The sequence below is a fragment of the Astatotilapia calliptera genome, chromosome 2 (assembly GCF_964374335.1).
Source record: "Astatotilapia calliptera chromosome 2, fAstCal68.1, whole genome shotgun sequence".
NCBI lineage: Eukaryota > Metazoa > Chordata > Actinopteri > Cichliformes > Cichlidae > Astatotilapia > Astatotilapia calliptera.
The window spans coordinates 33052591-33074341 of NC_137423.1; the positions used below are offsets into that span (position 1 = coordinate 33052591).

General features: G+C 40.3%; 1 protein-coding gene across 2 annotated transcripts; it reads left to right on the forward strand.

Annotated features, from left to right (window-relative positions):
- Positions 1-690: 690 nt before the first annotated feature.
- f8 (coagulation factor VIII, procoagulant component) lies at positions 691-15105 on the forward strand. 2 transcript variants are annotated; one of them, XM_026143032.2, is made up of 27 exons: positions 691-902; positions 1232-1332; positions 1548-1670; positions 2913-3125; positions 3422-3604; positions 3799-3902; positions 4200-4320; positions 4414-4684; positions 4773-4938; positions 5050-5137; positions 5503-5720; positions 5828-5972; positions 6096-6305; positions 6641-7458; positions 7543-7685; positions 7984-8149; positions 8307-8546; positions 8663-8891; positions 8980-9162; positions 9381-9497; positions 9669-9740; positions 9981-10066; positions 10237-10392; positions 11382-11526; positions 11626-11774; positions 14127-14309; positions 14627-15105. In XM_026143032.2, exons 1-27 carry the CDS (start codon positions 730-732, stop codon positions 14780-14782), a joined length of 4959 nt encoding a protein of 1652 aa, XP_025998817.2. In that variant the 5' UTR covers positions 691-729; the 3' UTR covers positions 14783-15105. The 2 variants fall into 2 exon arrangements, with proteins under 2 accessions (XP_025998817.2, XP_025998822.2); XM_026143037.2 differs by having other exon boundaries at positions 1235-1332.
- Positions 15106-21751: the final 6646 nt, after the last annotated feature.

Below are 21751 nucleotides of genomic sequence, written 5' to 3' on the forward strand. Positions count from 1 at the left end.
TAAATTCAGGAAAGCAATGAGTTGGCATGAATTCTGCCGAAATGAGTGTTCAAATATCCAGCCAGAATTATGCCAAAAACTTCCAAAAGCATCAGTTAATGTGCGACTTACACTTTTAACCAAATGTCAGAGGCGGTGTGTGTCCGTCTGTGTACTTTCGACACTGTGTGGATTAGGAAAAATCCCCCAAAAAGTCAAACTTGTGCACCCGATTCTTGTGATTAACGAATCTGCAGTACAATCGTTCCAACCTTAAAGAAAACAAACAAAAAACTGTTTTAAAGAAATCACGAAAAGCCCCAAAATACAATTGATGTCCATTATGAGTATATATGAACGTTTGTAAAACTGGGATATTTGGCTTGTGTTTCATAATTATTTATCAATAATGTTTCCAACATGGAAAACTGTTGCTGAATGTACGAGTGAGTGTGTGTATGAATAAAGCTCCTTAATTATAAGTATTTAAGAATGTGTGACTCGGGGTAACTTTCTGACTCTGGGCGCCACATGGTGTAGCAAAGTTAGATAAATCTCTTTCCTGGAACACTGTCATGTAATGTTACCACAGCAGAGCGCGCAATCTCACTCACACACTCCCCAGCCACCACAGATCCCCCGCGTGCTTGAACCTCTCAGTGACTTGGCCCCTCTCCGCCCTCCTCCCTTTAAATATCTCAGCCCACGGAAGGCGCACCAGAGCCGTGGCAGTGTTCGACCCGGGACGCCATGGAGCCGACAAGTGCGCACGCAGCGATGAGAGCGACACTCGCGCTTCTGCTGCCTCTCCTCTGCTCCTCCATCGAGCAAGCGCAGCAGCCAGGTGCTACTGTAAGAGAGTATTATATAGCAGCTGTAGAAATCGGCTGGGACTACGAGCCTCACCCAACAACTGAACAAAGGTAAACTCTTTCTTAAATATAAGTCTGATTTAGACAAATGAAATCACGAGCAGTCTGTTCGGTTGGTAAATAATTGTGATGATTATGTTTCCAAATGAAGAAGAAGACTTAGCTTCAGAAAAATCTGTGTCCAGTCAGTTAGGTTAGTTTTGCTCTTATGTTTTTAGCTTTTCTTTATGTAATTTTTTTGTTTTGTTTCTTTAAATTACTTTTGAATTACTAGAAGTAAATTAAATGCAGTTTTATTAAGGAAGAGCTAATAAGGATATTTTAAGTCAGTTTTCTCATAAGTTTCTCTTCATAATTTTATGCGTGTTTTTATCTTTAAGAAGGACATCCAAGGACATTCCGCAAAAATACATCAAAGCAATTTATAGGGAGTATACGGACTCTACATACACTGTTCCCAAGCCAAGACCAGCATGGACAGGTAAGTCTCCTTGTACATATTTTCAATAATCAATAAAAAAAAATCCATAAGTGCTTGTATCATACCACATTTTTTGAATGTTATATTAACATCCAAGGACAGTCAGACAATTTTTCTGAGTGGTTTGAAAAAAAAAAAAAGAAACAAATTCAACTTTTTTTTGCCTGAATTGTTTGAATTCTTAAAAAAAAAAAAAAGATGTAATTTTCTTGCAGGGATTCAAGGCCCTGTGATCGTCACACAGGCTGGTGAAACGGTGGTGGTCCACTTCAAAAACCTAGCCTCTCAGCCCTACAGTATCAGCCCTGTGGGGATCACCTACTGGAAACAATCTGAAGGTTGGAGTAACAGAATGGAAAGAATTTGTCTTGCTTTCACTCATAAACTTACTCACAAGGTGAACCTTACTCAGTAGGATTCTGTTCTTCCTCACCAAGCAGCTAGCAAGAACTTGACTCAGCTTTCTGACTCATGTCTGTTTAAACATAACGTTCATTCACAAAAAAAGAAAAGCCCAGATCCTTGCTTTCCAGTACTACTTTGGCTGAGATCAACACTTTTCCGGTTTTGCTTGAGTCTGAAAATATGTTATCCGAATCAAAATGTACCCAAAAAAACTGCTTGTTAAGGCTTATTAATGGTTTGATCATGAAAACGGTTTCCTAAGTTATACAGAACTCAGGAAATAACAGTTGCCACCTCATTCCTTAGAAATTACCAAGAGAAACGGTTTTCATTATCTTGCGTGTGCAGATATTGCACTGCCTGTGAGAGCCAAACAGTCAGTCTTTAAACTTCTTTCATCTTCAACACTACCCAACCGTCAAGGATATAGCTGAATATCACTGACTTAAGAAGGTTCTTAGTGTTAATAACCCCCCTACAGATTAATGCTGCCATGGATCTAATGCAGTCAGTTTCTGTAAGCAGTTCATGTCTTACCACCAAAGGATAGATTCCTATAACTGCGCTTATCCTAATCTGAAAAGCAGCTTCTGCCATGTCCAGGAACGGGATTTGATGAAGCAGATCCAATCACTTCAGCGTCACCACAAGCCGCCACTCATCAACCACTCTATTAGCTACACCTCGCTAGTAATGGGTTAGAACCTCTTTGTGTCTTCAGAATTGGCTTCATTCAACATGTCACAGACTCAGTAAGGTGCTGGAAACATTCCTCAGAGATTTTAGTCCACATTGACTTGATAGCATCACACAGTTACTGCAGATTTGTCGGTGGCACATCCACGATGTGAATCTCCCGTTCCACCACATCCGCTCTATTGGATATTTGGTGACTTTGGAAGCATTTTGAGTACAGCAGACTCAATGTTGTGTCCAATGAACCAGTTGAGATTATTTGAGTTTTGTGACATGGTTCTGGCCCAAGACGAACTTTAGCACATCATCTTGACTACCTATCTACATGCCTAAATGATGCGCTGATTTACTGTCATGGGATTGGCTGATTAGAGTTTTAAGACAGAGTGGCTAGAGAGTGTATTTTCTGCTTTCAATTCTTTCTACTGCTTGAAGGGTACAGATGAGTCACAAAGTGATTACATGTGGTTTCTTTCCAGGAGCTGGGTATGATGACTCCACAGCAGGCCAGGAGAAGGAAGATGATGCCGTCTCTCCTGGAGGATACTATGAGTATGTGTGGGACATCAGCCCTAAAGACGGCCCCACCACCAGCGACCCCGATTGCCTCACCTACTCATACACATCACGAGTCGATACAGTCAGAGACCTTAACTCAGGACTCATTGGTGCTCTGCTTATCTGTAAAGCAAGTAAGAATGCTACTGATTCATCTTTCTGTTGGTATTTTCCATAAACACATACTATCAAAAATCAAAAACATAAAAAGAAAGAAATAAGGCCGTCTTAATCAGAGCATCATCTAGCTTTAACTACTCTGACTCTGTTATGTTTCAATTAGAGGTATAGTTATGATAGCACTGCATGGAGATAAAAGCAGTGGACTGGAAAGAGAATTTCAAAGAAGTGTAAGGAATTGTGGAAATGTACTCGATGGGATCCTTTTATTGCATCCTGCATCGTGTGAATTATGCCTGTCTTCCTTCAGGTGCCTTCACAGAAGACGAGGAGAGGAGATATCCGGCGTTCGTCCTTTTTTTTGCAGTGTTTGATGAGACCAAAAGCTGGTATGGAGAGGTTGGAGAGAGGGTGAGCAGAGAGAAGTTCAAAAGGAGCAACGGCAAGAAGGAATACCACACCATCAATGGCTTTGTTAACTCAACGTTACCTGGTAATCAAAGAGCCCGACTCAGAACAGAAATCACTTAACATTACAGCGAGAAAGTCATGCTGTAATGTTAATTGCCGCTAACACTGTGCGGGCACAGCTTATCAGTGGCTGCTTTGTATTTGGTCGTCACAGGAATTTGGTCGCATTTTATTCTGCCTTACCCACTCTCTCTGTTTCTGTGTTTTTGTGTGTAGGGTTGACAATGTGTCAGGGCCGAAATCCTGTGTTCTGGCATCTGATAGGCATGAGCACAGCTCCAGAAATCCACTCCATTCAGTTTCAGGATCATTCTTTGACGGTAATCTAATGTTTCATTCTGGAAGGGCAGGAACATGTATATGTAATAAGAATACACTTAGATTAAGGAATATGTGCTGCTTCCTTATTATTGCTTATTACTTTTCTATACAACACTACACTCAGTTTGGCTTCAGAAACAGTGCAACAGATATATAATAAAGCTCATTAAACCGTGTTTGTCACAGCAAAGCATTTTGGGATACGTGTTTTCTTTCTAAGAGTTAGGTGATGTTAGATTTTTAAACGCGATCTTAAATGTGCACTACACTGCCTTTGTTTGCTTTTTTTTCTTCAGATATTGAACCATCGTAAAGTCACCGTGGAGGTAACCCCCATGAGCTTTATCACCGCAGAAATGAGACCTCACACCATCGGCAGCTTTCTAATCAGCTGCAAAATACATGCTCACCGCCATGGTAAGAAAGACCAAGATTCCAGAACCAGAACATTTTATTCATTTTGTTGTTTTGCGAGTCTTTATTTTCATTGTGCACGTCTGCTTGCCCCAGATGGCATGAACGCATTGTTCACAGTGGAGAAAAAATGCCCCGAGGTCGTTACTCCTCCAGCGCCCAACCGGCGTCAAGTCAAACACGAGGAGGACTACAGCGACGAGAACTTCGACGATGGCGATTTGTTCAACGTGATCAACATTAAACCAAAGAATACACAACTGCAAGTCAGAAGCCTCAGAGGACAGGAGTCCAAAACCTGGGTGCATTATATTGCTGCTGAAGAGGTCACCTGGAACTACGCTCCTCATCTCAAACCCTCTGACAGGTACTGAGAGGAATCATAGCAGAATAGCAGAAGAAAAACAGAGCGACACTTGTTTAACTCAATGTTTGTTTTCTCTTTGCTTCATCAGTGAGTTCCAGTCCAGATATTTGCCTTCAGCTTCACACCACCTCAGCTACCAGTATAAAAAGGTCGTGTATGTGGAATACACAGATGGATCTTTCACTCAGCGGAAAGACCCTGACAGCCCACTCCTCGGCCCGATTCTGAAAGGAAAAGTCAATGATCAGTTCCATGTGAGTGAATAACATTTCAGAGTTTTGCATCCTTAAATTTAAGCAAAAACTATCAGAATCACACCAGACTGAGAGGTGAACCTACCTTTGAATGGCTTTAATATTTTGCAGATCACCTTTAAGAACCTGGCCAGTCGCCCTTTCAACATCTACCCCAACGGCCTTACCAAGATCTTTCCGCTGCAAAGATCCACAAATGGTAAGCTAAAGAGACAAAATGATTGTCTCTCAGTTTTGAGTGGTTTTGTCAGACATCGAAAAGTTAATTTTAGTCATTGCGAGGTAGCATTTTTAAGGTTTCTCACACTGTTTAAGGTAATTTCCCCACTTTTAATCTGTAAATATAATCCCTGCAGTAGCAGATTACTGATCCGAAAAGCACACAGATAAAGTCAAGAAATAAATGACAGTTTTAAACACAGCACCTTTAAAATTGACAAGTTAAACGTGACTGTTTTTGATTAGTCCCTGTCACCAAAATGACAGACTCTAACATCTGATTGATTATCTTTATTAACGCCTAATGATTTCATTCACAAAGTCTTTTCAAATCTAACCAAACAGCTGCAGAGAGTGACCTGCACTCAATGGGTGTGCCCCCCAACAAGACGTTTGGCTACATTTGGAGGCTAACAACAGATGATGGGCCCTTGGAAGGAGACCCCACGTGTTTGACCCAGCTGTATCAAAGCACTGTCTCCCCAGAGAGGGACTTGGCCTCTGGGCTGGTGGGCACCCTGCTCATCTGCAAGTATGACGCCATCGATTTCAGAGGACGACTGGTTAGGAGAATGTTAATGTTTTCAAGCTGCAGCCACAACCGTTAATGTGCACTGACGTAACATTGCAGCTTGCTCTGTGTTTTGCTGAATCCTGTTTTTGCATGCAGTTGGGACCAGATAAGAAGTTCAGCTTGATATTCGCCATATTTGATGAGAACAGGAGTTGGTACTTTGATGAAAACATGCGGAAGTCCACTCAAAAGTCCTTCAACACCACGGAGCCCGACTTCTACAACTCAAATGTCATTTACAGTGAGTTACGTTTACTTCTTTTCGGTGGTTGTTACTGAAATGAAAGCCACTTTTGAACACAAAATATAAAATAATCATCAGAAGTTGAAAAATAAATCATTTGATTTGCTTAATTCCTTTCAGGTGTAAATGGCATCATGTTCAGCAGGCGTCAGTTTGTGATGTGTCAGACTGATGTGACCTTCTGGCACGTTGCCAGTGTGGGCACCCAGAGTGACTTCCTCTCCGTCTACTTCACCGGAAACATGTTTCAGTACCAAGGCCTCTACCAGTCTGTCCTCACCCTATTTCCCATGACTGCTATAACTCTTCCCATGGAGACGGAGCTTATTGGTAAGGTCATAGGCCAACATCTGCAGAGAGAGTCAGCTGTTGTAATTGCAGGAACAAATTCATTTGTTAAATATTGTTTGGTGGGTGGATTCAAACTTTAGGCAACTCTGGAGTCTTGGTTTTTTATTGTTGTGTGACTCTGGTACCCTATTTCCACCCCTAAGTGACACAGACACAGTAAAGACACTGTAATCAGGGATGTAACAATCTGGAGAGCGCTGCTTTTTTAACAATGCGTATCAAGGCAGTTATACAGGGCACACAAAGGTTGTTTGGCTTGTGTGCAAAGTGGATGTTTTACTTTGTATCGCACACACACTTTTCCCCTCTTGTAGGTGAGTGGGAGATCAGTGCCTTTGACAGCAGCCTCAAGAACCGCGGGATGAGCATCCACTACACCGTTCGTCCCTGCGGGAATGGAGACAGGGATGATGATCTCTCTGACTATATTGATAAAATAGACTTCCTGCCAAGAGGTTTGAGACCTGAAAATCACACAGTGTTGGTTCGAGTGTGCAAGAAAGCCCGGGCTCAAAACAGTACTCAGTCACTTAACACCACTGCTCAAACTGAAGGAACTGGACCGAGATGCCGCCTGAGGAAAGTGAACATAGCATCGCTGAAAGGGGGGAAAGCTCCCTCTGAGAGTGAAATCCCACTGGATGTCTTGAAAGAATTAGACAGAGATGGAGAGAGGGCAGCTTCTGAGAATCAGACAGAGCATGGAGAAAGACAGAGACAGAGAAGGCAGGCAAACAGAAATGAGACAGATGAAGACATAAGCTCTGAAGATTTAATGGATGAAGAAATTACAATGGAGATTGTTGGAGAAGTTGTGGAAAACATGACTGACATCGATGCCAAGGCAAAAGCTGAGGAAAGCAGAGAAATGCAAAGCGAGAAGAATGACACAGTGGTAGAACTTGAAGAGAGCAACGAGATCATACTGGACCGGGAACCCCTGTTGAGCACCAAGGTCTCAGCTGCAGAGTTACAAAATTCAGCAGATATGGATAAAAACTTAGTACCGCAAAACCACATTCGCATCAAGCCAGAGCGACTCATACATGATCTGCCTGATGTGGAAGTCAACTACACTGCTGCAAACACAACGATTGATCTGTCCTTCGAGTATGATGACTACAGTTATGAGGTACCGGGATGTATGTCTCACGCACATTTGTAAAGGACATTAAATAGCACGAGTCTCACTACATAAATTCGAATTGTTTTTTAGGCGAATGACACATTAGATACAGTTGGTGCAGATTACATAAACGTGCGCTCTGGAGGAGTCAGACCTCGGCACTACTACATTGCTGCAGAGGAGATCATCTGGAACTACGGCATCAGAAAACCACAACAGGTCTTTGAAAACGGGTAAGAATTAAGTTTCCTTGCAGAAATTCTAGGAAACTGTCAAACATTTGTGGCACTATGCCTTTATTTTTCCTGTTGTTTTCTGGCCTTTTTGACTTCTTTCTCAAGTTTGTGTAATAAGAATAGGTCAGCTGAAGACTGAGAGAGGACAGGAAACTGTTTGAAAGCCCACCCAGTGTTTATGCAACCAACTTCCCCCATTAAAATGTGAAATCCTAATGTCACCTGAAAACCAAAAAAAATACATCTTTAATATAATTTGTGTAAACGGCAGTTTCGACTCAATCCCTCCTTTTAGTGAGATACGTCGAGGGATCAGGAAGTTCCTGCCAGATTATAAGAAGGTGGTGTTTCGAGCCTACAAGGATAAAGACTTCCTGCTACCTGAAGACAGAGGGGAGCTTCAGGAGCACTTGGGAATCATGGGACCTGTCATCACAACTGAGATTAATGATCTCCTTACTGTGAGTGCTACTGTACCCAAACCAAAGTAAAACAATGACTGTTTCCTCAAGACTCGGCAGATATCTAACTTGGTGCTGAAATATGGAAATAAATGTGAACAATGGTCATCAATTAATTAGTTAATTAAACCCATCTTCTCACTATGTCTAATCCCAGGTGACCTTTAAGAACAGCGCATCCAGACCGTTCTCCTTTCACCTTCACGGAGTCTATGACCGAAGCCAGGGGGCCAGCACTGCCCAAACAAGCTCCCCCTCTGCTCCGCCCGGGGTGCCAGGAGAGCCCGTTCCTCCTGGTGAAGCCCGAACTTATAACTGGAGAGTAACCAAGAAACAAGGACCGACTGACTCTGAATTTGACTGCAAGACTGGGGCCTATTACTCCACTGTGGACAAGGTCTGCAAAGTCTTCATTTGTACCCTGTTCCTATCTTAAGATAGGAACTAAAATGTCCAACATTAACACTATTCACCTGAGTAGGAGAAAATTCACAATTCTTTTTTATATTCTAGGAGAAGGACCTTCACTCAGGTCTGATCGGTCCACTTGTGATCTGTAAGCCTGGTACCCTCCGGCCCAATGAGAACACGCAGCCAGGCATCCAGGCGTTTTCCCTGCTCTTCCACACCTTTGATGAAACTAAAAGCTGGTACCTGGAGGAGAACCTGAAGCGACACTGTGCCCCACCTTGTCAAGTCAATGCTGAGGATCCCTGGTACCACACCAGCAATAAGTTTGCAGGTAAAGATTAACACATTGATTTCTGATGTAAAATCTGCCTGCCTAGGCTGTAATCACTCTAATAAGTAATGCCAATGTTTATCCTCAGCAATAAACGGCTATGTGGCAGAGACTCTTCCTGGTTTGCTGTTAGCCCAGTACCAGCGAGTCAGGTGGCACCTTTTGAACGTAGGAAGCGACACAGAGATCCATGCTGTGCACTTCCATGGTTTGCCTTTCACTATTCATGCTAAGCAGGAACACCGTATGGGCGTCTACAACCTCTTCCCTGGTAAATACATATGCATATTCATATACTTATTTTTCCACTCTCCCAGACTCTACTGCTCTTCATCATATGATGACACATGAACAGATGCTTCCACTGAAATAACAGATTTTCTTTTTTTACCAGTTGGGGTTAAACACGTTTTTGTTTGCTTTTCCTGCAATGAAACACACTTTTTTCATGTATTGCATTGCTCACCAATTTATTCCTCCCTCCTCTAGGTGTATTTGGCACGGTGGAGATGAGACCACCCACGGTCGGCACTTGGCTGGTGGAATGCACTATTGGAGATTATCAGCTGGCTGGCATGAGGGCTAAACTACTGGTCTATGACCCAAGTACGTGCAATGTACTCTGACCAAGTAATGCTGCTGTAAATAGTATTGACTGAGTTTTTAGGTGAAGGATGGTACCAGCAGAACATGCTAAAAATTGTATAATATATGGGTAATTTTTGTGTGCATGTGGAAACTTGTAATGCATGGAATTTTTTTGGTTTTGCTATGCAGAATGTGTTTTGCCGCTGGGGATGAAATCAGGGAAGATTGAAGATTCCCAGATCACAGCATCAGATCACATAGGTAAGACAGCAGGAGAAGGGGAAGAGTTATTATTATATTTATTTATTTTAGTCCAATTCAGCAGGGAAACACACCAAGAAGGCTCTTAATCCCTCTTAGTGTGCGCAGAGGAGATGAAGGGCTTAACATACAAATGAAAAGAACTCACTCTGGTGGCCACCAGGAAACTTTATGAGATCTGAAAGCCCGGAAATTACCCACAGCGAGATGGATTATAACTGTGTTTTCACGTGTGTCTAGATTACTGGGAACCAGCGCTGGCGAGGCTGGACCAGTCAGGTTATATCAATGCCTGGATGGGCAAAAACAAGCAATCATGGATACAGGTTAGATGTGCAGCTTTCTTTGTTTCTTCTCTATTTCCTTCACTTACGTAAAGTCATGATGTTCTGAACTGATCTAAAAAATGATGTCAAAATCAGTTTAATCAATCAGTTATCTCATATAAACCAAAAATAGGGCACAGGAAAATATAATGCAATGTCTGTGTTTTTAGGTTGATCTGCAAAGACCCACCCTCATGCATGGTGTGCAGACACAGGGAGTGAGGTCAAGGCTGAGAGAGCACTACATCACATACTTCACTGTCTCCTACAGCCTGGACCAGGAGACTTGGACTAATTACAGAGGAAACGAGACCAGCAACATCAATGTATGTCCACATGCTGAATATCTGTTACAGTAAGGGTTGAAATTGCCCTGTGATATTTAATTCCACAGTTTCTGAATATGAGGCTTGAAGTAAGTAAATTTTACTTCAAATAAGCCAGGCGTCCTGACTGTCATTGCACCACACAAACATGACAATAAGATTATAAAAAGACTCAGAGCAATCCAGTTATAAAGGGAACTTGTAGCTTTTTTAAATGACAAATAAGGCCAGTTACGATAAACATGTCTAGATTTTAAAAACAAAATCTAAATATAAGATTATTACACTGGACAGCAGCTGCAGTTTTGTGGCATGCACCACTAAAATGTTAACCCTTCTGGAAATTAGTACTGCAGCTTTGAAAAGTCCAAAACTAGAAACCACACATGTCATTTGCAAACCCCACATCGCCAGAAAAAAGAGAGCACATGACCACTTTTATATTTTTATTGAAGTTCCAGATATGGCATGATGTCATTTAATGTGTGCTGGTTTGAAATTGTGTGTTATGGAACATTTCACAGGGCAAAAGCAGCTCTGCTATCTGTTTCCTGTTTCATGTTTGGAGGAAGACAAACCGCTTCCTCCATTATTCCTTTCTACTGAATCCAAAAGTTAAAGTGAAGAGTAGAAGCTCAAGCGAAAAGTGAAACTTGCTGCTGTGAAGCTGTTACTTAATATTTGATTGAGTCGACGGCTAAAATTATTTCCAATTCCTCATAGTTGCTTCTATTTTGCGTCAAAGCACCACAGAAATGAAAAGCCAAGGATAAATAGTAAATGAACTAAAAAGGAGGCTTTATTAAATTGTTTCATTCTTAAATAAATGCTGTAAGACACCAAATACTTGGTTACTCATCTCAAGCAAATTTCAAGTCTGGAAAAGAAAGAAAAGTATGGAGAATGTGCGGCAGTTGTTTCAGTGCTGGGTTGTTCTGCTAAAACATGCCGTCCTGCCAAGTGTGATCTAAAAAGTGGTTCTGTTGTAGATCTTTCATGGCAACCTGGACAGCTCCAAAGTAAAAGAGAACCTCTTCTCCCCGCCATTCGTGGCACGTTACATCAGGATCCACCCTTACCGCGTTGTGCAGAGGCCCGCTCTCCGGCTGGAGCTGCTGGGCTGTGATCTCAACAGTGAGTTGTACCAAAAATAACAAGAATGATCTCAATGTAGTTCTGTATAGACTGTGAAAGTGCTTACATCATATCTGTGGGATATATGTGCGTTGCCAGGCTGCTCTCTCCCTCTCGGACTCCAGAGGAAGAGTATTCCTGATGGCAGCTTCAGCGCTTCCTCATCTCACTCCTCGTTTCTCCGTACCTGGAAACCAAGTCTCGCTCGCCTCCACCAGGAGGGCGGCGCCAACGCCTGGAGGCCAATGGTGAACATGCACACACATAATTACACATATGCAAAATTTGTAGAAAACTGTACACTGACTTATTTTTAATAAACATAAAGAATAAGAACAAGTGGCGGCTTTCAGGGAAGTTACTCTGGCCTTCATTTAGCATTTCAGAACTACACATGAGGAGAAAAGGATATTGATTATGTTACAGTTAGTGGAGCGGAGACCATTTACAGTGTGTCTGACGTGCAGTTCACACAAACCATAAGTTCTGTTTAACTCTGATGTCTGGGAAAAAATATGTCTGCCCACTGAGGATACCATAAAGCAGACAGTTTGTTTTATATCTCATTTAATCTTGGAATACAAATGAAATATTAAAAAATGTTTTACTCTAAGCAGCAAAAATATTAACAGATCAGCTTTGCAAGCACCATCAGTGCCTCAGCTATACTGTTCAAGAAGCTTCACCACTGAGAGAGCAGTAATTTGCATAATGACATTTATTAAGCTTTCAATCTTCTGTCTGAAGTTATCATTTTCACACTTCGCAGCACTGAACTTGAGAGGTGTGATTTGTCCTTGTGGAAAACTCTTGAGCTGCTTATTAAAGGTCACACACATCAGTTGGGACTGAGGTCAACCACTGCGCGCTACCTTTTACCTAGAACAGTCTTTTTAAAAGGTTTCAAGGATCTGATCGAATTAGATAATATTTTCCTTTTTTTAACATCCTGATTGGCTCCGCTAGTACCTGAAGTGAGTGCTAAGGTTAGACTAAACAGGAATACTGCAAATATGTCACAGGATACTGAAAAAAAAACACATTTTCTTTGCTTTTCTTTGTAAGCATGAGAGATCTGATTTTTAGACTGGGTTTTAATATAAAGAGCACAGAGTTTCAAGTTCTGTTTAGACTTCTGATGCCAACCGTTTCCCTGCAGTAAACAGCTAAAATGTTTCCTGAATGACGAATGGAGGATTTAAAGTACATAAAAAAGTCTTCACAATAAGCACTCGTGTAGGTCTGGCCATGCACAGCAAAGTCATGTCAGTGGAAAATGATGCATCGCATTGCCAAAAGCATTTTCTTAGTTTATGAGTTTCCTCCTTCCTGGTAATACGGGAGAGGAAGCAGTGTGGTATTCATTTTGGCCATCTCTACATCTCTTTGCTTTCTTTGCTTTATCTGCTTCATTCAGAAACATGTATCCATTTCTTTTAGTCATAAAAGTTTTTTTTTACTAATTTAATTTATTAATTTTTGCACATAATATCACAAATGTAGATAGATAGATAGATAGATAGATAGATAGATAGATAGATAGATAGATAGATAGATAGATAGATAGATAGATAGATAGATAGATAGATAGATAGATAGATAGATAGATAGATAGATAGATAGATAGATAGATAGATAGATAGTGTATTTTTGATTTAAGTGGTTGAGCATAGCGGTGGATTAAATGTTGCAAAAACAAAAATTCAGTTAGATTTTTTAAGCCCTGGTTTCAATCCGGGCTTCTATATATTGTATGTTGCCTGGACGTATTGATCCTGTCAACATGCTTTTTTTCTGTTGGGTATCTGTCAATTAAATTACACACCACAATATTGAGTTTCTGCAGCCCAAGAGGTCAAGCTGTTTGTCCAGTAACTAGAAGGTCAGTGGATCAATCCACAGTCCGTGTAAGAACTCAACGTAAATTCAAAAGGTCAAAGTCTTTACTGAATATTCAGGCAGCCGTACACAGTATGGACAGAAGCATTAGGTTGCACCTCTTCATCTTTGAATTCAGGTGTTTTCAGTCCCATTGCTACAGAATTGAAGAAGTGTGGTGCTGTAACAATGCACCAACATTAAGTCATTTGGTGAAATCTCTTTTTCTGCATATTACACCATCATCCGTGCTATTGCAAAGTGGAAGTGTTTTGAAACCACTTCAGCTCAACAACAAAGTGGCAGATCAGATTTAGTTGCACAGTTGCCAACAATCTGTTGACTCATTAACTGCAGAGACTGGTGTCTCAGCCAAAGAAGACAAACTGAAATAACAAGACATGTGAGTCTTTCAAAACAAAACAAGAAGCAGAACAAGTAAACAGGCCAGGTTAACTGACTTTCAGAGTGTTTTGTAGGCCAGGGGACGCTGCTAATTAATTAATTAATTAATTAATTAGCAGCTCCCCCATCTTCCAAGAAAAATACATTAAAATGATGGGTGACTCAAGATTTATGTATTTCCTAAATGTATCCACCTTTTTCTTCCGAACATAGACATTTATAATAATTTCCTAAATTTCACAATGTACTTGCACTTAATCATTTTTCTCTCTCTTTTATATCTAACCATGTTTCCTCATGTATCTCTCTTACCTCAGAACAACAACCCCCACGAGTGGCTGCAGGTTGACTTGGAGAAAGTCAGACGCATCACAGGAGTCATCACCCAAGGAGCACGATCACTGATGACCCAAATGATGGTGACGGAGTTCTCAGTCACCAGCAGTCTTGATGGGCACTCCTGGAGCAGCGTGTTAGACGAGAGAGCCCGGAGAGAAAAGGTAGGCTTAGTGTTTAGTTTTGCAGTAAAATGAGGCCTCTGTCAGTCTGGGATGGGCTCCAGCTTCCTCTATGACTTCACCTACATAAAACAGTCCATAAAACTACAATGACTAACATGCTTACTGCTTCTTTACTTTATTTCTTCAGGGAGGTTACCAAAATGTGTTGGCATTTAAAGCATTTTGATGTTTTAGTGGCATAAAATGCTCTGGGTGCCGGCATGCACAACCAGGTGCAGATATGTGTCCGATTCTGCATGAATCTGTCAAACTGTTTACTTACCGCTTCTCTTCTTTCTTCCTCTGTTCATCCAAAGATCTTCAAAGGAAATGACGACCCTGACGAAGAAGCCATCAATGTTTTTGAGCCTCCGCTGTTTGCCCGCTACATCCGAATCCACCCACGGGGTTGGATCAAAGACATCGCTCTGCGTCTGGAGGTGCTGGGCTGTGACACACAGCAGGGCGTCTGAGACCACTGGACAAACGCAACCAGCAGCACGAAGCAGCGTTTAAGAAGTAGAAAAGCCCTCGTTAAGTTATATATAAATTGTATTAAGCTATTTTTCCTGTGGCTGCAATCTGTGAACAATTACTGATCAGAAGAAATTAGAGCTGAAAACTCTGAGAATTACCACTTCAGCATATGGCTGCAATAACTACAGAGAAAACCTTTTGAATGTAATCGTGTGTAAATATTTCTGACTCAGATGGATATATACTGTTTGGCTGTTTTATATCATTGGAAAAGTTTGTATTTTTGTGCTTTACATTTGAATAAACTATGAACTTACTAGTTAGTGGTGCTTTTTTCATGATACTAAAAATATGTGTAATATATTACATAACATATTTTTGCTGACAGACATAAAACATTTGAATTCTTATGGCTGCTTTCCAAAACTGTTAACTAGTCCAAAGTTGAACATGCTTAGAGCTAAACTGAGTGTTTTCTGACTCACTTTTTTGCGTTCTGATCTCCAATTACTTTTCCTGCTTTTGCTTTCTTCATTCTTTCCAGCTCATTATCCATGCTCTTTCTTCATTTCATCTGTCTTAAGTCCAAAATGTTCCCAAACTGTTATTTTGGCTTATCCGCCTCCACCAGGCCCTCCTGGCAGAAACAATGAACCCTTCAGGTCCAGCATTGTTCTGTTACAAGTTAAAATATGCACTCCCGTTCAGCAGAGGAAAAACAAGTCTGTTCACACACAATGATAGAACGACCAGGTCCAAGGACTGTCAAACCAATGCTAAGATCAACAAGGTGTGTGCATGCCTGTATCTGTTGGTTTTGCGTGTGTGGTGGCAACATGAAAACAGGGAATTCACCCTGTTTGTAGGTCCACAACCTTTATCACCTCATTATCAGCCAGGAAGTTTCCAGGCAGGGGGTCTGTGTTTTGTTTGGAGGGCAGAGTAACACTGGACAGGAGATGAACTGGCAGAGAATTGGCTGTAGCACAATATGCCTGACTATCACATCTCTCTGAAAACAATAACAAATTGTCTATAATCTCAAAAACAGACCTGCACAGAACAGCACCTGCATTGATCTCGCGCTAACCAATCCGCACACATAATCTCAGAGGAAAGGAGAGGCCATGGCCTGCTGCTCAACTTCTAGTACTGAGTTTAGTGTGTGAAAGAAGCAACAGCAACAAATACAGGCCAGTCACATACAGCAAAGTGGACACAGGTGGAGCTTAAATGGCTAAACATGAGTTTAGGTTTATTTTCCAGCTTTTGGTTTCAGTTTGTTCTTTGTAATCATTCAAATGTTGACGCAATACAGAAAAACCCACAACTGAAACTATACATTTAATGGGTTTTTTTTCAAGTCCTTGCTTCACATCACCAAAAGTCCAAAAAGTTTTCATGTTGAAGTAAAAATTTGATTAAAGAGACCAAGTCTAACTGTGTGAGTTTTGAAGTGCACCTCATTTCTTTAAACTTTGCTAACAATTTCCTCAATTCTTGAAAGCTTGAAAGTCAATTTCTGGTATCTTCTTCGGTTGTTGACTGACTTTTATTCCATTTTTTGTCATGATGATCCCACACTGCTTCCATAATGTTGATGTTTGCGTCTTGGGAAGGCCAATCCATGACTGATCCTGTTCCTTGTTATGTGTTTTTGTCTTATCCAGGTATGCTTTTACTGCACTGCCAGTGTGTTTGGGATCATTGTCATGTTGAAAACTAAAACCACAGCCCCTCCTCTGTGTTTTACAGATTGCTGTAGACACTCACAGTTGCACCTCATGTCCTCATTAAAATTAAAAATTTCTCATTTGGATCCATAGACTCCACGTTTCCTCCCTCCCTTCTTGACAGCCATCCTTCTATCCTTGTGCCTCCTTCTGATGAGGCTTCAGTCAACAGTAGACAGATGAAGTGAAGGACGGATCTCTCAGGTCAGGTTTTTGCTGATTTTTTTTTCCTATTTCTGCTGCTTTAGGCACTTCTTTTTGCCCACTTTCCTCAAATTCTTTAAGAAAAAGCTTCACACCGTATGCAGAAAAGTTTTCAGCTAACAGCTGTTAACTCACTGTTGTTGCCAAAAAAAACCTTCTGGTTCCTCAAAGCTAATCACAAAAATGTTGCTGTGAGTTATTTCATGAAGAAATTATTTTAGGAAGGAAAATTTAGCAAGATAATGCGGAGGTGGGGAATATTTATTTCTTGTCATGACGCTATTATTTCACAAATAGCCGTCATCATTCCTGGAAAAAGACGTTGATTGCGATGACTTTTTCAAATAGTTTTTGGCTGATTTGAGTGTCAAAAAGCTAATTTTATGTAGTACAGTCTAATTAAAAGAAAGCAGGTATCTTTTAAAGTGGATACAGTATGACAGCGTAATCTAGATGGGCAACTAAAGCTACAAAGCAGATCAAAAATATATTTAATTAACGAAAAAGAAGGAAAGAAACGTAGAAATATCAAATAATCATAAAAATAACAGCACAAAATCAAAGTATTGAACATCCATGTTTGTTAAAGCTCAAACGTATTTAAATGTAAGAAGACATTTCTGTTGCTCAGCTGGTAAGGGGTGAGAAACAGGACACATGGATGTCATCAGTGCAGTGGGTTTTTGAGGTTAATGTGCAACAACACACAGCTGGCCTCGACGGCCCTTCGGTTTCCTCTTTTTTCTTCTTCTTTAAGTTTGCATCATACCAGAAAACAAAATGAAACTAAAAAGTTGGTAAATTTCAGAAAATTATAGCTTACCTTATTTTAATGTGAGTCATGACACACTCATAGAAGGTTTTCTGAGAAACAGATATTTCCTTTTGTCCATAAAATGTTTTTTAGACTGCTGTGATCACCTCCGTCCACCCTGAATTGAATAAGTGGAAGATAATGAATGGATGGATTTTTAGACAGTGACATATCAGGCTGAGCTGATTTTAAACATCTCGAACCCATTTGCTTCGAAACTGTATTTTAACCAAACTGATTACTGATTCTGATTTCAAAGCGTCAGCTGCCACACAGACAGTAATCTGATTAAGAATTTCCAAATATGACCAATGAGTGATCAGAATTTTCAGATTTTCTCAAACATTTATAAATGTGAACCTCAGTGAGCAATTGCCACACTTCTTGTTGTGACAACAGTGTAAAGGAATCTGTTTCTCGGGGCTTTTACAAACCAGCAGGAAGGAAAACAAAGTGACACAACTGAAGAAAAGACCACAGTTTTATCACCCTCACTGACATCACTTCTTACCTTGGCCTAAGGACCCTGAGAACCGACATATAGATTAGGGGGAAAAAAACCACACAAAAACAGAAGTACCTGTCTATACTTTTTTTCCCACCATCTTCTCTTTCTTCTTGCAAAATTGAACAAGAATTATTCTTTTTTTCACATTGTTTTCTCATATTAAGCAAGAGACTACTATAAGCAATAACCACTATACAATGTATTTGTGTAATATACACCAATATTGGGGACTGTAACTGTCAAATCGAATTCAAACCAGTGAAACAGCTCTTCGTAAATTGTGCTTCTATCAAGCACCTCCTGTTTTTTAACATGAAACATGTCACAGGAACCGTCAAATTTTTGAAGAAGATGCTGCACTGCTTTGCAGTAGATTGCACAATGGTTCCTAATAAAGCGACCAGATGGTCAGATTAACCCTGTTAGGCCCTTAAAAAATGCACCCTCTAAAGGCCCTAGGGACCAAAAATGGTCCCGCCCCAAAAACTGCAATAAAAAGATTATATATTCATTTTTTTTCCCACTTTAAATTGGTCAGTCTTTTAAAACTACTCCCTGAAATATTCATATAAAGTTTTAATTATATTTTCATTGTTTTAACCCTTTAAATCCCAGTTTTATTACATGAGCGTCCTGTTTTTTTAGCCCCAAAAAACAAAAAACTAAATATTTTCCAAAAAAACCATTTGAAGTAATATTTGTTTGTTATTATAATTAGGCCTTTAGATGGACCAAAGATTGGCACCAACAGTCATTTCGATCGCCTTTTATTTTTTTTGCAGGAGCGCATTTCATAAAATGCACACACTATCGGTCCTAATCGACCACGCCCAAAAAAGTGCTATAAAAAATTTATATGTTAATATTTTATTCCACTTTAAATTAGCCAATCTTTTAGACCTACTTCTCCTTGAAATATTCATGTCAAGTTTTAATTACATTTCGCGGATTTTAACCCTTTATATCCCGGTTTCGTCACATGAGCGCACTGCTTTTTTGCCCCAAAAAAAATAAAACTTGAATATTTTCCAAAAAAAACATTTGAGGTAATATTCAATTGTTATTATAATTAGGCCTTTAGATGGACTAAAGATTGGCACCAACAGTCATTTCGATCGCCTTTTATTTATTTTTTTCAGGACCAGAAAATGGTCTCCAGGCGGCAAATGCACCTCCTCTAGGCCGAAATAAGTGCATGTTGCCGGGGTAAGTCGCGACGATCACCGGGGCACGATCACCGGGGACTGCTTTTTCCAGCCCACACGTCCGATACCACGTGACAACAAATACGTCATTTCCTGTTGACTAAAAAAAAAAAAAGCACCCTCTAACGGTCCTAGGGACCGAAAAATGGTCCCGCCCGATCAGCGGGCGAAGCCGCTGCTGCACGCCGGAAATGAGGCTTCGTTTCCCGCAGGTCTGTCCAAGCGGCCCGCTGTTTTCTAGCAGGGATCAAATGTGGAGCAAGGGCGCCACCCGGTGGACAAATAAAAAAATTACAACTCTAAGGCTCATAGACCAAAACGAGACGGAGACATAAGTAATCACCAAGACATTAACGGTAATAATTCTGCAGTGAAAAATAGCGTTTATAATGGAAGTCAATGGGCCAAAAATGGTCCCTAGGGCTGTAAGAGGATGTGTATTGTTAGCTTAGCCACTGAAGCTAATTTAAGGAAGTCAGACTTGAATTTTGAAATGAAATTATGCCAAACTTTTTTTTAGAGAATTTGGCTATATTCCATTCAACACAGTGCAAATGGCTTGTAACTGAAAAACTAAAGGGACCAAAAATGGTCCCAGGGCCTAAGAAGGGTTTTAACAATAATAATCTTCAAACTCTATTTTTAATACCGTTTAGAAAATCTGCCAATGCCTCCAAAGTTCAATGTAATGATTACTCACTGCCTATAGGCATTGTTCAAAGAGGAGCTGCTGAATGGACTTACTCGGGGGCTTTGCTTCCAAATAAACTGCAGGGTTTTCAGTTACCATGGTGATGAATAAACAGTTCTTTGCAACAGTAGGTCTTGACCATATTAAGAACCATCCCACATGTGCAGCATGGATCATTTGCCGATTTTCCATTGTGACAACACCCTATTACCCTGAAAAACTTTGAGATTACAAATATTTCACAAGCACAGAATCATCTCAACATCGGTTTTTCTACATAATCGTGTGTCTGTTTAAACATGCACATTTCAACGAAAATGGATTAAATGTTGTGGGGTTTTACCATTTTTTTTAATCAGCTTTACAGACTTTTGTAAATACCATGGCCTGCATCTAAGTTAAGTAAGTAATATATTAATATTAGTTATCTGTAAACAGTAAAATAATAGAAATGTCTGTTGTTTCTGTAACCACTTTTTCAGCATTAACTACAAAAATATCTGGTTTTATCATGTGTAATCAATACAGAGAGAGAGAGAGAAAGATCATATAATGTGTTTCATATCTCATTGAATAGTCCTCTTGCTGCACTAGCACACATATAGTATAGACATGATTTATCTGTCTCCTGTCCTCATTTGTTTTTGCTACTTTCAGACATCATCAGATTGTAATGAGTTGACAGTTCTGGTATAAAACTGCTTGTTTGTGGAAGTTACTATCTACATGTTAACATCATTGCTTTGACTTATTTAAATCTCTAAACCTTTAGATTTAAATGTGTTCTTTAGTCAGATTCTGCTCATGTTTAAACATTTGTGTGCATTCACAACACGTCACAAATATCTGCGTTTTTAAATGATTTTTAGAAATCATGTAAACCCTTAGGTGACTCAAGAACATGCACCGTTGTCTAAAGGCTGGCTCATAGACTTGCAAACAAATCTAAACTTGAAAATCAGTGACTCGTAGGGTTACAGGAGTCATATTTTTTGAAAGAAAAAAGACTCAAGTGCATGCCCACTAAATATTGTAGGAGACAGAGAATAAAACCAGCCAGCATAAATATTAAACTACATTCAATTAATTATCATATAATTATTAAAATAAGTACATTTATTTGCAATAACTCAATCTTTACTATTTACTTTACTACTTTCAATATAAGACATGAGGACAGGGACCCCTGCTGGACAATTTGGAGTGTTACAGTGGGGCAAAAAAGTATTTAGTCAGCCACCGATTGTGCAAGTTCCCCCACTTAAAATGATGACAGAGGTCAGTAATTTGCACCAGAGGTACACTTCCACTGTGAGAGACAGAATGTGAAAAAAAAATCCATGAATTCACATGGTAGGATTTGTAAAGAATTTATTTGTAAATTAGGGTGGAAAATAAGTATTTGGTCACCTCAAACAAGGAAAATCTCTGGCTCTCACAGACCTGTAACGTCTTCTGTAAGAAGCTTTTCTGTCCCCCACTCGTTACCTGTATGAATGGCACCTGTTTGAACTCATCATCTGTATAAAAGACACCTGTCCACAGCCTCAAACAGTCAGACTCCAAACTCCGCCATGGCCAAGACCAAAGAGCTTTCAAAGGACACCAGGAAAAGTATTGTAGACCTGCACCAGACTGGGAAGAGTGAATCTACAATAGGCAAGCAGCTTGGTGTGAAAAAATCAACTGTGGGAGCAATCATCAGAAAATGGAAGACATACAAGACCACTGATAATCTCCCTCGATCTGGGGCTCCACGCAAGATCTCATCCCGTGGGGTCAAAATGATCATGAGAACGGTGAGCAAAGA

Bases quoted from the DNA above. Each gene is read 5' to 3' on its own strand.
- f8 (XM_026143032.2), top strand. From the start codon at position 730: ATGGAGCCGACAAGTGCGCACGCAGCGATGAGAGCGACACTCGCGCTT. The intron at 3,903-4,199 runs GTAATCTAATGT...TTTTTTCTTCAG, and splicing joins TTCAGGATCATTCTTTGACG to ATATTGAACCATCGTAAAGT. The intron at 10,393-11,381 runs GTATGTCCACAT...GTTCTGTTGTAG, and splicing joins ACGAGACCAGCAACATCAAT to ATCTTTCATGGCAACCTGGA.